This window comes from Diplodia corticola, assembly GCF_001883845.1.
Source record: "Diplodia corticola strain CBS 112549 chromosome Unknown scaffold1, whole genome shotgun sequence".
In the NCBI taxonomy this organism is placed as follows: domain Eukaryota; kingdom Fungi; phylum Ascomycota; class Dothideomycetes; order Botryosphaeriales; family Botryosphaeriaceae; genus Diplodia; species Diplodia corticola.
In genome coordinates, this window is record NW_017971480.1 from 993,342 (window position 1) to 1,005,610 (window position 12,269).

Sequence of the window (12,269 nt, forward strand, 5' to 3'; positions counted from 1 at the left end):
CACTCAGCTCACATGTACTTCCGTTGTTCGCAGGATGACGTGGCCTCTTGGTCTGGAACCACCCTCTTCGTGTGACAGAATACCATCGCCGCTGGTCTTCCTTGCTTCGACATCCCAATGCTTCTCCCCTTCCTTGGATGCCTTGGACCCCGAGCCGCCAGAGTCTCTGCTCAAGTCCGAGCTCAGAGGAAGTCCTCTGTCTAAGCCGGGCGCCTTCTTGCCTACTTCTTTCACACCCACCGAGACCTGTGCGACGTATGGACCTATCTTTCCCATTGCTGCGTCTCCTCGAGACCGTGATATGCTCGCCATGGCGAAGCTATCATGCTGCTTCATGTATCCGAGCGTAGTCGATCGGCTGCCGTAGCCCGTGGGACGACGGATACCAGATCGTCCGCCAGAACTGGTAATTGCCCGTGCAGTTTCAAGGAACCAGTTGAACAGAGGCTTCAGGGCCGGCAGGCAGGCTGCAACGATGCCGATATTCAGCTCGATGCAGTTCCACACGTTGAACGAGTCATGCCTGCGAGCGAGTGACGTGGTCAGCCGCAACCTGGTCCGAGTAGGAAAAGCTGGACGAAGGGCGGGATACGTACACTGTCCAATCCGGCTCATCCAGCACGTTCCACTGCGAGACGCACTTGACGATGGCTGCGGCGGAAGCGAAGAAACCGAGGCTGAGAATAGAGGCCAGCGTGAGCTTCGCTCGAATGTTGATCTGCAACTCCCAGATCAAAGGAACTGGAAGCGATGCAAAGAGGAGGTCGGTGACGATGTTTACAATGCTGTTGAACATGCCAATATTTCTGAAAGTGTTCATCGAAAAGCATTTTGCCTTCGCCGGTGGCATACGGAGGGAGTAGTCCCAAGCGGCAGCGATTGGCGAACACTGGAAAATCAAAGTGCAGGCGCAAGCAACAGTGAAGAGGACGAGGAATACTGCGAGCCAGAGGTTAGCAGAGAAGCCTTCCCGTCTCGGGCTTCAACTCACCAATCATCCCCCACAGAAACCTAACTTTCCTTGTTCTCTCGGCAAGGCGCATGAGGAACAGTGCAATCGAGACCTTGACCGCACTGACCGCGACCATTATGATAAGGCTGTGAATGTAAAGCCACTTTGAGAATTTCGTGTAGTTGACAGAGTCCGAGAGCATCACGACAGCGTGCTTCCCCAATCCGTACTTGATCTCTTGAACAAAGCAGACCATGACGATTAGGCTCAACACCTGCATGGTTGAATCAGTAAAGGTGTACTCCCACAGCTTAGTTTGCTCGCAATAGAGATACTGACCATGGCAAACAACATGACATAGTCGTCCGACCCAAGAAACCTCAACATCCATCCCCTCACGTAGAGGCGGAGGATGACCAACACCAACGCCAAGGCGGTAAAGACGCTGGTGATGGAGAGTATTTCATCGGCAGCACTGAAGTTCACGTATTCTGGCGGAAAACTTGGAGGCCCGGGGTTACGGCCTGGATCAGAGCCGGATTGACGCTTCAAGTAGACGGACATGTTGGTAACAGCCAACGTCCTTGTGGTACGGCCGGCCGCCACTGGCCTGTATTGAATCAAGAGAAGGGGTTTGCGGGATCGAATCTGATGCGTTGGCTGTGAACAGAGCGAACCAAGGTATCTATGTGGAACATCGAATGGAAAAGAGTGAGCACGCGTTGAAAGACTCAGGCAAAAGGCCCGCAGAAAGTATGGAAGGGGGCCGGCATGTTAAGGAAATGGATCGACGAGGATATTACAGGAAAGGCGGGTGGGCTTCCACATGGCGCCCTTGTGCCTGGCGAGCCAAGCGTACGAGCCTGTCGCAGAAGATGCGTCGTGGCGTAAGAGCACATGGCGGGTGAAGGACTTCGGCCCGAGACCAGCTAGGCTGGCGGCAGATTAATGGTCTTTCTGGTAGCCTATGCAGGGTTCAGTGGTCTCCATGCCAGAGCCGGGAGAGGCCGGAGACACTGTTGCTGCATGAGCAGGCGCGGGTTTCTTTTTCGGGAAGAGGGGTCACCAACGGTACACGCCACCGCGTGGGAGGAGGGGTGGTATTCTCGGCCGATCAACCGCCTGGGCCAGAAGGTGCTAAAACAGTACGGCGCCCGGCATGAGCTGTCGGACCAGGGATGAGGCCGGGCGATATCGAGCGTCGCATCCCGAAGGTCCCAACGGGCCTGGAGAATAGACTGGCAGAAGGCATGGCAGCTCCCGGGCCAGCTTTGGAGAAGTCCATGGGAAGCGTGAAGCAGGGCGTTGGTTGCTGTGATACTCGACAAGGAGCCCTCACGTCAATGCGCCCGCAGCGTCCACCTGGGTGTGCCGCAAGGGGACGTCTCCAACGGCGCGGGGGTTTGCAATGTTCCCTGGTGGCTGCGCAAGAGACGGATTGATGAGAAGACAAGGCGGCAGACGGAGAGCCCGGGCAATCAAAGGAGCGCAAGCGACTGGCCGGGGACGGCTAATGGGGCCAGATTGCGCAAGTAGGTTCGTGACAAGATGGCGTGGCAACAATGGCAGTGCGGGCACGGAGCCGGAGCGGGCGTTGTCGGTTAGAGGATGGTGTTGCAGTGCGGCACAGCGATGTGAGGCAGGCGGCAGGCAGAAGCAGGCAGGCAGGAGCAGGCAGGCAGGAGCAGGCAGGGCAGCTAAGGGCAGGTACGAGGCGCGGGCGGCTGTGATTGGCTGGGCGTAGATAGGCGGCTCGCTTGCAACTGGGCCTCGCCCACGTCGCAACTGCATCTCATCCTTCCCGCCCGCCCGCCTCTGTCTGTTTGCGATTCAGTCTTTCCAGGCCCTCGCGAGTTCCCACTTTCCCCGTGCTGTCGGCTTCCTCATCCGGCCCCCATCCCGCCGCCCTGTGGCTCGTCCGGGCTCAGAAGAGCCGCCAGCCTACGCTCCCGCATCCCCGTCGCGCCCCGAAACAGCGCGAGAAGCGGCCGTGGGCACGCGTCATGGACTGCGGGAGATCGTTGCTTGATCGCCGTCTGAGGCGCGTGCTTCAGGACATCATTGCCTGAAATCGACGATGGCAAGGCCGTCGACTTGCGCCGGGGGTAGCGATTTGTCCTGCTCTTTCGGCTGCTCCGCTGTGTCGGGTCCATTGCCGCTGCTGTCTTTTTCCTGGAGCCCACATCTATTCAGGCACGGACCTGGCCCCTCGCCTTCGCCGTCGATCCTCTTTACGTACGTGGTGGTCCACAGCCGGAGCCATGGTCGCCCGCACCATGACCCAGCCCGGGAAGTCTGTCCTTGAACGTCCCGAGCCCGTGTTCTTTGTGACGTATTCTCCTCTAGACGACAGCAGAAGAGCCGAATCTATGGAACAGTGTGCACCGGACGCCATCTCAACTCAAGTCGATCCCACCTGCCAAGTTGCGTGAAGACCCAAACAGCCAGCTTTGACATACGCGTGGCTCCTTCTACATCTCCTTGTCTGCGTCCTCGCTTCCGAATGGCCCAGAAAGATGTAGGTAGCCTGTGAGTCTCCCTTCATAGGCCAGAGGCACTCCGATTGCAGTAGCTCCTCCTGGCGAACATATAGCATGGCTATATTATCGATATCGATAACTTGGCCACTCGGCTGTGTCATCTAAATGCCTGCCCGACCGAGTAAGTGGCAAGCTGGCATTTTCCGCGCATGCCAGGCTTGGAATAAGCGAGCGGACACTTTCTGCCTGAAGTGTTGTTGTCTGAATAATAAAGGCCGATCCCGCAGGAGCACCAACCCTGATACGGCCTAGGGGCATTGTCCCACACACCAAGCCCCAGATCCAACCTGCTTTCCTGCAATCTTCGTGGACAATGTTTGAGATTCAGAAGCTGCCCAACAACTGCGACTCTCGTGCAAGTCTTTCCCTTGGATTGTGAGCGGGCCGGTGCAACGCTGGGCCAATGGTGCTCTCATCCCACAGCATCTCTAGTTTTTTTTTTCTTTATTTGATTCGGCCCCCATCTACATGGCGGCACGGCACACGCTGATAATCAGCGCGGAGCCCACTTTAACTAGCTACCGCTTTTCTCCGGCGCCGCCACATGCGAGTCCAACAATGCCGCAGACGAGGGGCTTTGCGGGCTGCTTCCCTCTTCACGAATGGAACGCCAGCTCGGTTCTTCGCCGCATTCGAGCAACTGCCGTGCAGGAGCCGACTTTTGGGTGGCGCTGTCTCGCGTTTGCGCCCTGCTTAAGGGCTTCTTCACCGAGATTCAATCACCGCCCTGCTTCTCTGCGCATTAACGCTACAACCTCGCTCCCATCCATTCCCCGAACCCCCTTCTGTGCCACAGCGCTATGCACTGCCGGCCATCCGTCTCTTTGTAAAGCCATTTACCTACATGCGCCGAAAAAAAAAAAAGGACGTAGCAAATAAATTGACAGGTGCCGCTGCTCCTGCCACACCTTCCGCTACCGAGCTTCCCATCAAGCCAATTCGTGGAGAGGTCCAGGGACTCTACAACATCCGGCCCGCTCGCCACAATGCTCTTCGAGAAGGTTGTCGCCACCGCGGCGCTTGTGGGTGCAGCTAGTGGCGCCGCCATTGTGAAGAAGGAGGCCGCCGCGAACAACCTCCTGCTCAAGACCGACCAGTTGGCCGCGACGGCTCTGGCGAATTTGGGCTTGTATATCCAAACCAATGGCTACATTTCCGACAGCTGCACCCTCGAAAACGTGTCTGTTCGGAGGGAATGGTGCGTATTCCCTCGTCAAAGTCCCCAGCCCCGAGTGAAGTAAACAGTTACTTACCAGCGATACAGGGGCGCTCTCTCTGTTGAGGAGAGAAAAGCGTACATTGCCGCTGTACAGTGCATCTCCACGAAGCCTTCCATTACTCCAAGTGAGCTTTGTCCGGGATGCGAGACCCGTTACGATGATTTCGTGGCCACCCACATCAACCAGACCCTAACCATCCACGGAACCGTGAGTGAAAACCGGCCCCATGGATATTCAAAGAGCTAACTACTGAACGCATAACCAGGGTAACTTCCTCTCGTGGCACCGCTACTTCACTTGGTCGTACGAGCAAGCTCTCCGCAACGAGTGCGGCTATACGGGCACGCAGCCCTACTGGAATTGGCCGCAGTACGCTGAAGACCCCCGGCTCTCGCCCATCTTCGACGGCTCGGACACATCCATGTCGGGTGACGGTGTGTACCAGGAGCACAGTCCTGTGTACGTACCATCGTCCGCAGCACCCTACATCACCATCCCGCCAGCGCAAGGCGGCGGCTGCATAGCGTCGGGCCCGTTCCAGAACTTCACGACCCGCCTCGGCCCCGTATCCCCCGCCTACACCGACCTGACGACCAACCCGCGCGCTGATGGCCTCGGCCTGAACCCTCGCTGCGTGCGTCGCGACATCAACCCTTGGGTGTCGTCGCGTTTCACCAACGACCTCAACACCTCCTCGCTCATCGAGACGTACGACGAAATATCAGACTTTCAGACAGTCATGCAGGGAGACTTCCCGTCTGGGTTCATGGGAATCCATACAGGCGGCCATATGACCATGAACGGCGACCCTGGTGGAGATCTCTTTGCCTCGCCCGGTGATCCTGTAAGAACGAACCAATGCAACCACCACCACCCAAGCACCCTTCTCCAACTTTGAAGCTAACCTGAAGGGAAAAAAAAACAAAAGGTCTTCTACCTCCACCACTCGATGATCGACCGCGTCTGGTGGACGTGGCAGAACCAAGACATCGACGCCCGCACTTACGCCGTCGGCGGCACCCTCACGCTCAACAACAGCCCGCCCAGCGCCAACACGACGCTTGACGACGTCCTCGACCTCGCCTACACCGCCGACCCCATCACCATCCGCGACGCCATGAGCACCCTCGCCGGCCCGTTCTGTTATGTTTACATGTAGTTTGGCGGGAAGGGGGAGATGGCTAATAAAGAGCGAGATCATGCAGATTGGGAGATGATGTGGGTGCGAGGCGGCTTTTGTCTGCATTTGTTATAAATACTCTCTGGCGTATGCTCGCAAATGGCCTTCTCTTTCTTGTCCATCTCATTTTTCTTTTGTTTGAAAGTGGGAAACAAGAGCGAGAGGAAGATGAACTGGTAGCCAAAGAAGCTATTATTTGTTAATTACACTATATAGACGGTCATTACAATAATCAATGATCAAAATGCGATTATAAAAGCAACCAATCTGGTAGTGCTAGATGCGTTGAGTTTCTTCTTCTTTTTGGGCATCTGAAAATGGCGATGACGAGATGACAGTGCATATCTTTCATGGGAAGGGGTAACAACTTAATGACACACAGTCATTGCATCGCACCATGTAATAAGAGGTCAGCTTTATCGAGATATTCTGGCGTACATGAATCTCGAAGGTACGTACGTACCCAAGCCTCCTTTGTGAGAAAGCGCAAATCACTCATTCAAGGAAATCGTGTACAAATCAAGTTTGTCTTTGGCTTCGGTTCATTCCAGAATTATCAATTGTTTTTTTTGTCTTCTTGTGAAAGGACCATTTCCCTCCGTTTCAAAATAAAAAAAAGAACCTGCTAGTGCCAACTGCAAGAGCGGGGATGTGTAAGACATTGCGATCAGGGTAACCGCTTAAACAACGCCATCAATGATTATTGCCTATAGTAAGCCTTCCATTTCGCACTTAAACCAAAGTCATTTATTTCCGCCTCTGCTGCATGCCCAGAATCTGAACCATGCGGACGAAGATGTTAATGAAGTCGAGCTCGAGGCTTATGGCCTCGTTGACGGCGTCACGCTTCATGACACCACGCTCGGCCATGCGGGCGTGGTGCAGAACCTTCTGGACATCGTACAGGGTGAAGCCGCCAAAAACGGCGAGGCCGCCGTAGAGCCAGAGGTTTTCAGTCCACATGAGGGTGCGGGTGGCGGTGACGGGCAGGACAAGGGGCGCGAGGCCAGAGAGAGCGACGATGGCGACACCAGCGAGGAGAGGGCCACCGAGGTAGAGGTACTTCTCCTGCTTGGCGGTCGCACCGACGAAGGCAATGGAGCCCATCATACCGACGGTGTAGAGACCAGCGCGAGCGAGTAAAGCGGGCTGCAGGAACATGAGCGGCGAAAGGAGGGCGGCCTGAGTCAGGTTGAAGAGGCCCCAGAAAGCATACTTCTGGACGTAGCTATCATTGAGTTTAGTATGGCGATTCTGCATTCCACGAGAGAGGACCAACGTACTTTTCAGGGCTAGTAGCCATGCACCCGTACATAGAGCCAATGGATCCCACGATACCAACACCGAAGACCAACCAGGGGTTCGCACTCATGAGTCTGTAGCTCCATCCTTGCGAGTGCAGAGCACGTGCAGCGATAGCAATGATGCCAATACCGAGACCAGTGTGCAGGAAAGTGTCGTTCAGATAGCTGCGCTCGTGGGGCGGCATGCCGCCATCCTCGCGGGTTTCACGATTGAAGATGCTGTGCACATGGCGTCAGCTTTGGTCATGCGTCAGGGAGGGCCGACAAAGAGGGCTTACAGATTAATAGCCAGAAGCGTTCCTCCGAAGATACCGGCGCCGTAGATCAAGCGCTGCCTGAACTCGGGGTTCGAGGTGGTGGCAGTCTGCTGCGAGTAGTTGCGCCGGAAGGCGCGGAAGGTGTTGCGGAAGACATTGTTCGATTCGGCGAGCGAGGGCGCGGCCGACCTCGCGGTGAAGAAGCTCTTTGGCGCAGACTTGAGCGGCGTGTTGTGGAAGGCGCGGATGGTGGTCGAGGAGGCCTTGGGAGCCTGCCTGAGAGCAGAGGCGATGGCGAAGGGCCGCCGGAGCATGAACGCCATGGTGGGCGAAGCGTGCGGGCAGAGGGTTGCGGAGGCGCGGTTGTTTGGTGAGGAGAGAAGCGGAGGCGGCGAGAAGGCGCGGCAATGGCAGCTTCAAAGTGACGTCTTGAAAATTATCACGTGTGTCGCGCACGGACTGGTGGCGGACATTCTCTTAACTCCAGCCGCCCTCGAATCCCATCGAACCCGCCAGCCTCATTCATGACTTCCATCGGCTTACGTATTCCGGTGCCCAGACTGACCTCGGATTAATCGAAGGCTGAAGCTTTTATCCCACCATCTGTTGGTCCATACGTGCAAAGGAGATCAACTCCCTCAATTCCCGCCCCAGCCACTCTCCGCCGGTCCCCACGCCCTTACTTTCCCCCCTCTTCCCAGCCATCCCATCCGCCTCGCATGTTCCCAATCGCAGTCCGGACACCAGCCATGCACCGGTTTCTCGACCGTCTTTGGCTGTAGCACGCAGCTATCCGGAATCCAGAACGGGAGCATCGGCAGCGCGCGCTCCGTTGCTGCACCATCAATGGAAGAGGCTTTCAAGACTCCTCCAAGATGTCGCGGAGGCTTCGGTGATGCTCCGTTTGAGCCATCGCTAGCGCGGCTGATGGAGGTAGATGACATAGCGGCTGCTGCCCCGGACGGCTCCTTTGGACCCCCCTGGTCTGAGAGGAGTGCGGCATCAGTGAGCGCAGGGCTATGGTACTTGGGACTGCTGATCTCGTCCAAGGCTTGTTGGATCCTGGCACAGGGTTGCTGGCCCCAGTGCGCAGGCCGGTGCGAGACATGCGAGCATACCGTGTAGCGCGGAACGAGCACGTAACACATCCTGAAGTAATATCCCAAGAAGTTTCTTTCAAGATAGTGGAGAACGTCGGTCCAGTGTGGCTTTGTTGGAGGCGTGACAGCTCAGCTAACTCAAGGCTGAAGATGTGCTAGGGCGACTGGCTGGGGAATATTCGTTTGGAAAGGGTGGTGCGTTGGTCAGGGAGCAACGACTATGGATCCATGACCTCTATCTTACCAGAGACCACTGATGATCCATCGTACAAACGGTGATCTTGATCTCACAAAAGATGACCTCCGAAGCAGTGATATATGGATCTGGACATGGTCAAGCCTTTGCTCTGAACAAGATTGCAACGCTGCTGGCTGACGCGGAACAATTCCTACGAGCTTCACCTGTTGCGATCAGATGGCGGGCGCAATACGACGATGTCGGGCGCGTTCATGTGTCACCCGCTCTGGACACTGCCGTTGATTCGAGTCACACATTTTCGAACTTTATTGGGATCCCCTTCCTTCGACCGCACGCGATAGAGATATGATATAAGACTAACAAACGATAAAAAGGAACAAGCAAGGGCATGTTCATGCGGGAGTTGGCTTAAAGACCCTTAGAAGAGCTTGCTATAGAAAGTAGCGTAGGGTGGAGTGCGTAATAGCCATGCTTAATGCTGGCAGTCCCATGGTCAAAAAGCTGCAACTGGTTGTATTGGCATCCATGAAGAGTACGACCTACCGTCACAGCCAAAGCCGAAAGCGGTTACTAGAAACACAAGGCGTATTATAAAAGTAGTAAGACGCGGTCACGAGCTACGTATTTGTGGAGGAGGAGATGCACGCTGCCAGTGTTTTCCTCAAGTCATTTGTGAGGTTTGATGAGGTCAAAAGCGTTAGACGGTAGACAGCTATCCTGGGCACCTCTGATACACGGCCACGACGCCGCATGCACTAGAGAGACTTCAATACTACGTTGCCTCCTCAAGGAGTCGACCAAGGCGAGCCGGTGCTCCGACAAGACCTGATTGGTGCGGGGTGTCCGTACTCCTGCGGTACCACATGGGACCAACGTCCTTCTTCGGCACACGGTTAGCTGCACTCGAGTGGGTAACACAGACTTGGTGATATTGTGCGAGAGGGACAATGTGAGGTAAACAGACTAGGCTTCTAAGGCTGAGAACCCTATGATGGGTGCTTCAAGGCCCCCCGTTTGCTTGGATTGATGGCCCGTGGCACAAGATATCATGTACGAATAAGACGTTAGCGGGGAGTGTTGGCACCAGTCAGATCCGCGCGAATCACCGTTGAGTATTCTTCTAGGGCTGTGTCGCCAACACGTCAATTGACAGCTCTATGGTTGAAGAGATGCAGCAAGATAAGGAATGAGCAGATCCAAATGCTTGCCAAGAAATGACCGCAGTTTAGAAAATCGATGGACCCCTTACCACGAGGCACAATAGAGTACGGGTCAAGGTGGTCAGAGGGTGATATAATAGACCATCAGGAAAGTTGAGTAGGCATTCAAGGGATTAAATTATCATCGAAGAGTGGCAAACCAAGTTGTAAAATCACTCAGAAAAGATCCGTCATCGCGCCGTGGCTGGCATCTCCCACCAATCTGGCGTACTTTGCCAAGACACCCCTGGTGACGGGCCTCTTCGGAGGTTTCCATTCTGACATCCTCCTCCGAATCTCCTCGTCACTTAGGTGGACATCGAGCCTGTTCTTTTCCGCATCGATTGTGATCACGTCATCGTTACGGACGATAGCGACTGGACCTCCGACGGCTGCCTCTGGAACGATGTGGCCAACAATGAAGCCATGCGATGCTCCACTGTACCGCCCATCGGTGATTAGTGCCACGTTCGTGAGCTTGGCGCCCATGAGTGCAGCAGATGCCTTCAACTGCTCGGGCATGCCTGGACCACCCTTGGGACCTTCGTAGCGCACCAGGATAACAATGTTCTCGCCATGTGGGACCTGGCCCTGGGCGAGTGCCTTGTCAAGTTCGCTCTCCTTGTCAAACACCATGGCCTTTCCGGTGAAACTCAAGCCCTCCTTGCCAGTGATCTTTGCAACCGCACCTCCAGGAGCCAAATTTCCGCGCAGAATCTCGATGTGGCCAGTCTTCTTGATAGGGTTGTCGAGAGTGCGGATGATTTCATTGCCCTGCGGAAGGGACGGCCACGACTCTACATTTTCCGCAAGCGTCTTGCCTGTGACAGTGATGAGGGAGCCATCCAGCAAGCCCGCAGCGATCAGGAGCTTCTGAACTGAAGGGATGCCGCCGATTTCAAAAAGCTCTGCCATGTAGAACTTGCCGCTTGGAGCAAGGTTGGCGATGTAGGGAATCTTGTCGCTCACGTGTTGGAAATCGTCAAGCGTGAGAGGCACACCGGCAGTTCCGGCCATGGCGAGCAAGTGGAGAACGCCGTTTGTACTACCACCCAGAGCCATCATGATGACCATAGCGTTCTCGAAAGCTTTCCTTGTGAGGATATCACGTGGCTTGATATTTTTCTCCATGCACACCTTGATGCACTCGGCTGCCTTGGCGCACTCGCGCATCTTGGTTGGGCTTTCCGCAGGGGTGGAGGATGAGCCAGGGAGAGTAAGGCCGAGCGTCTCAATGGCCGACGCCATCGTGTTTGCCGTGTACATGCCTCCACAAGCGCCGGGCCCCGGGCATGCACTCTTCTCCAGATCATCCATGATAGCATCTTGCGTGATTGTAGGGTCGTGTTCGGCTCTCAGGGTATTGTAGACCATGGCACCATGTGCCTCGTAGCAAGTCGAAATGTTGATGGGCTTCTGCAGCAGCTTTGAATAGCCCGGCTTGATCGAACCTCCGTAAAGCATCAGAGCCGGGCGGTTGTGACGCGCCATGGCCATGACACAGCCGGGCATGTTCTTGTCACAGCCTGGTATGCAGATGTTGGCGTCGTGGAACTGTGCGCATGTGACGGTCTCGATACTGTCTGCAATGATCTCACGGGTCTGGAGGGAGAAGCGCATGCCTGTATAGGGCGTTAGCACACGACGATGCTTGGACATTGCTGAAACCTACCCTCGCCGCCCATGGTGATGGCATCGGACACTCCAACCGTGTTATACTGCCATGCCAGCATCCCTTGCTTCTGAACGGCATCCTTCACGGCTTTTCCCAGATCAAGCACTTTGTCACGGTCCGTCAGCGTTGACTCTGCTCAGGAGCAGCAACGTTTGCAATTCAACTTACGGTGCATGCTACACGGAAGACATGAGTTAGCGGGGTCACTAGCAGCTGCACGGCAGTGGGTACCTACTTGCATGGGTTACCCTCCCACCAGACGGAGGCAATGCCAACCTGAGGGGCAGTCTCCATCGTCTCTTTGTCGGGGACGCCGGCTGCATACAGCATAGCCTGAGCACCCGGGAAGTCATGTCCCTTGGTGACAACGGTCGAGTACCTGTTCAGCACAGGCTTGCCGTCGCGGGTGGCGCCATCTGGGGCGTGTGGGAAGTTGAGGAAGCGGGGTTCCTCAGGTTCGGATTGCTTGTGGAGGTTTGCCGAATCCATTGTGGGAGGTAGTTCGATTGGAGAAAGCTGGGCCGACTGGAGGCGCAATTGCCGTGGGCACAGATGGCAAGAGGGCACAAGACATTTTGAAGAAGGCGCGGAACAGAGCTACCCAGCTACCCCTCATCGGCCGGCTATTGGCGAACCGCCTGGA

At 55.7% G+C, this 12,269-nt stretch overlaps 4 protein-coding genes across 4 annotated transcripts; 1 reads left to right on the forward strand and 3 right to left on the reverse strand.

The window, feature by feature from the left end:
* Positions 1-3: 3 nt before the first annotated feature.
* BKCO1_1000311 (phosphatidylserine decarboxylase) lies at positions 4-1,516 on the reverse strand (the record flags this gene model as incomplete). Its single annotated transcript, XM_020269695.1, has 4 exons — positions 4-523; positions 597-939; positions 992-1,226; positions 1,292-1,516. The coding sequence occupies 4 exons, from the start codon at positions 1,514-1,516 to the stop codon at positions 4-6; spliced, it is 1,323 nt and encodes a 440-aa protein (XP_020135332.1).
* Positions 1,517-4,478: 2,962 nt separating this feature from the next.
* On the forward strand, positions 4,479-5,871 carry BKCO1_1000312 (tyrosinase central domain protein; the record flags this gene model as incomplete). The annotated part of the gene is made up of 4 exons (XM_020269696.1): positions 4,479-4,690; positions 4,757-4,919; positions 4,978-5,556; positions 5,641-5,871. 4 exons carry the CDS (start codon positions 4,479-4,481, stop codon positions 5,869-5,871), a joined length of 1,185 nt encoding a protein of 394 aa, XP_020135329.1.
* Positions 5,872-6,639: 768 nt separating this feature from the next.
* On the reverse strand, positions 6,640-7,776 carry BKCO1_1000313 (bax inhibitor family protein; the record flags this gene model as incomplete). The annotated part of the gene is made up of 3 exons (XM_020269697.1): positions 6,640-7,120; positions 7,176-7,415; positions 7,475-7,776. The coding sequence occupies 3 exons, from the start codon at positions 7,774-7,776 to the stop codon at positions 6,640-6,642; spliced, it is 1,023 nt and encodes a 340-aa protein (XP_020135330.1).
* A 2,352-nt stretch (positions 7,777-10,128) lies between these two features.
* BKCO1_1000314 (dihydroxy-acid dehydratase) lies at positions 10,129-12,115 on the reverse strand (the record flags this gene model as incomplete). The annotated part of the gene is made up of 4 exons (XM_020269698.1): positions 10,129-11,573; positions 11,624-11,731; positions 11,795-11,802; positions 11,862-12,115. The coding sequence occupies 4 exons, from the start codon at positions 12,113-12,115 to the stop codon at positions 10,129-10,131; spliced, it is 1,815 nt and encodes a 604-aa protein (XP_020135335.1).
* Between the last annotated feature and the right edge of the window lie 154 nt (positions 12,116-12,269).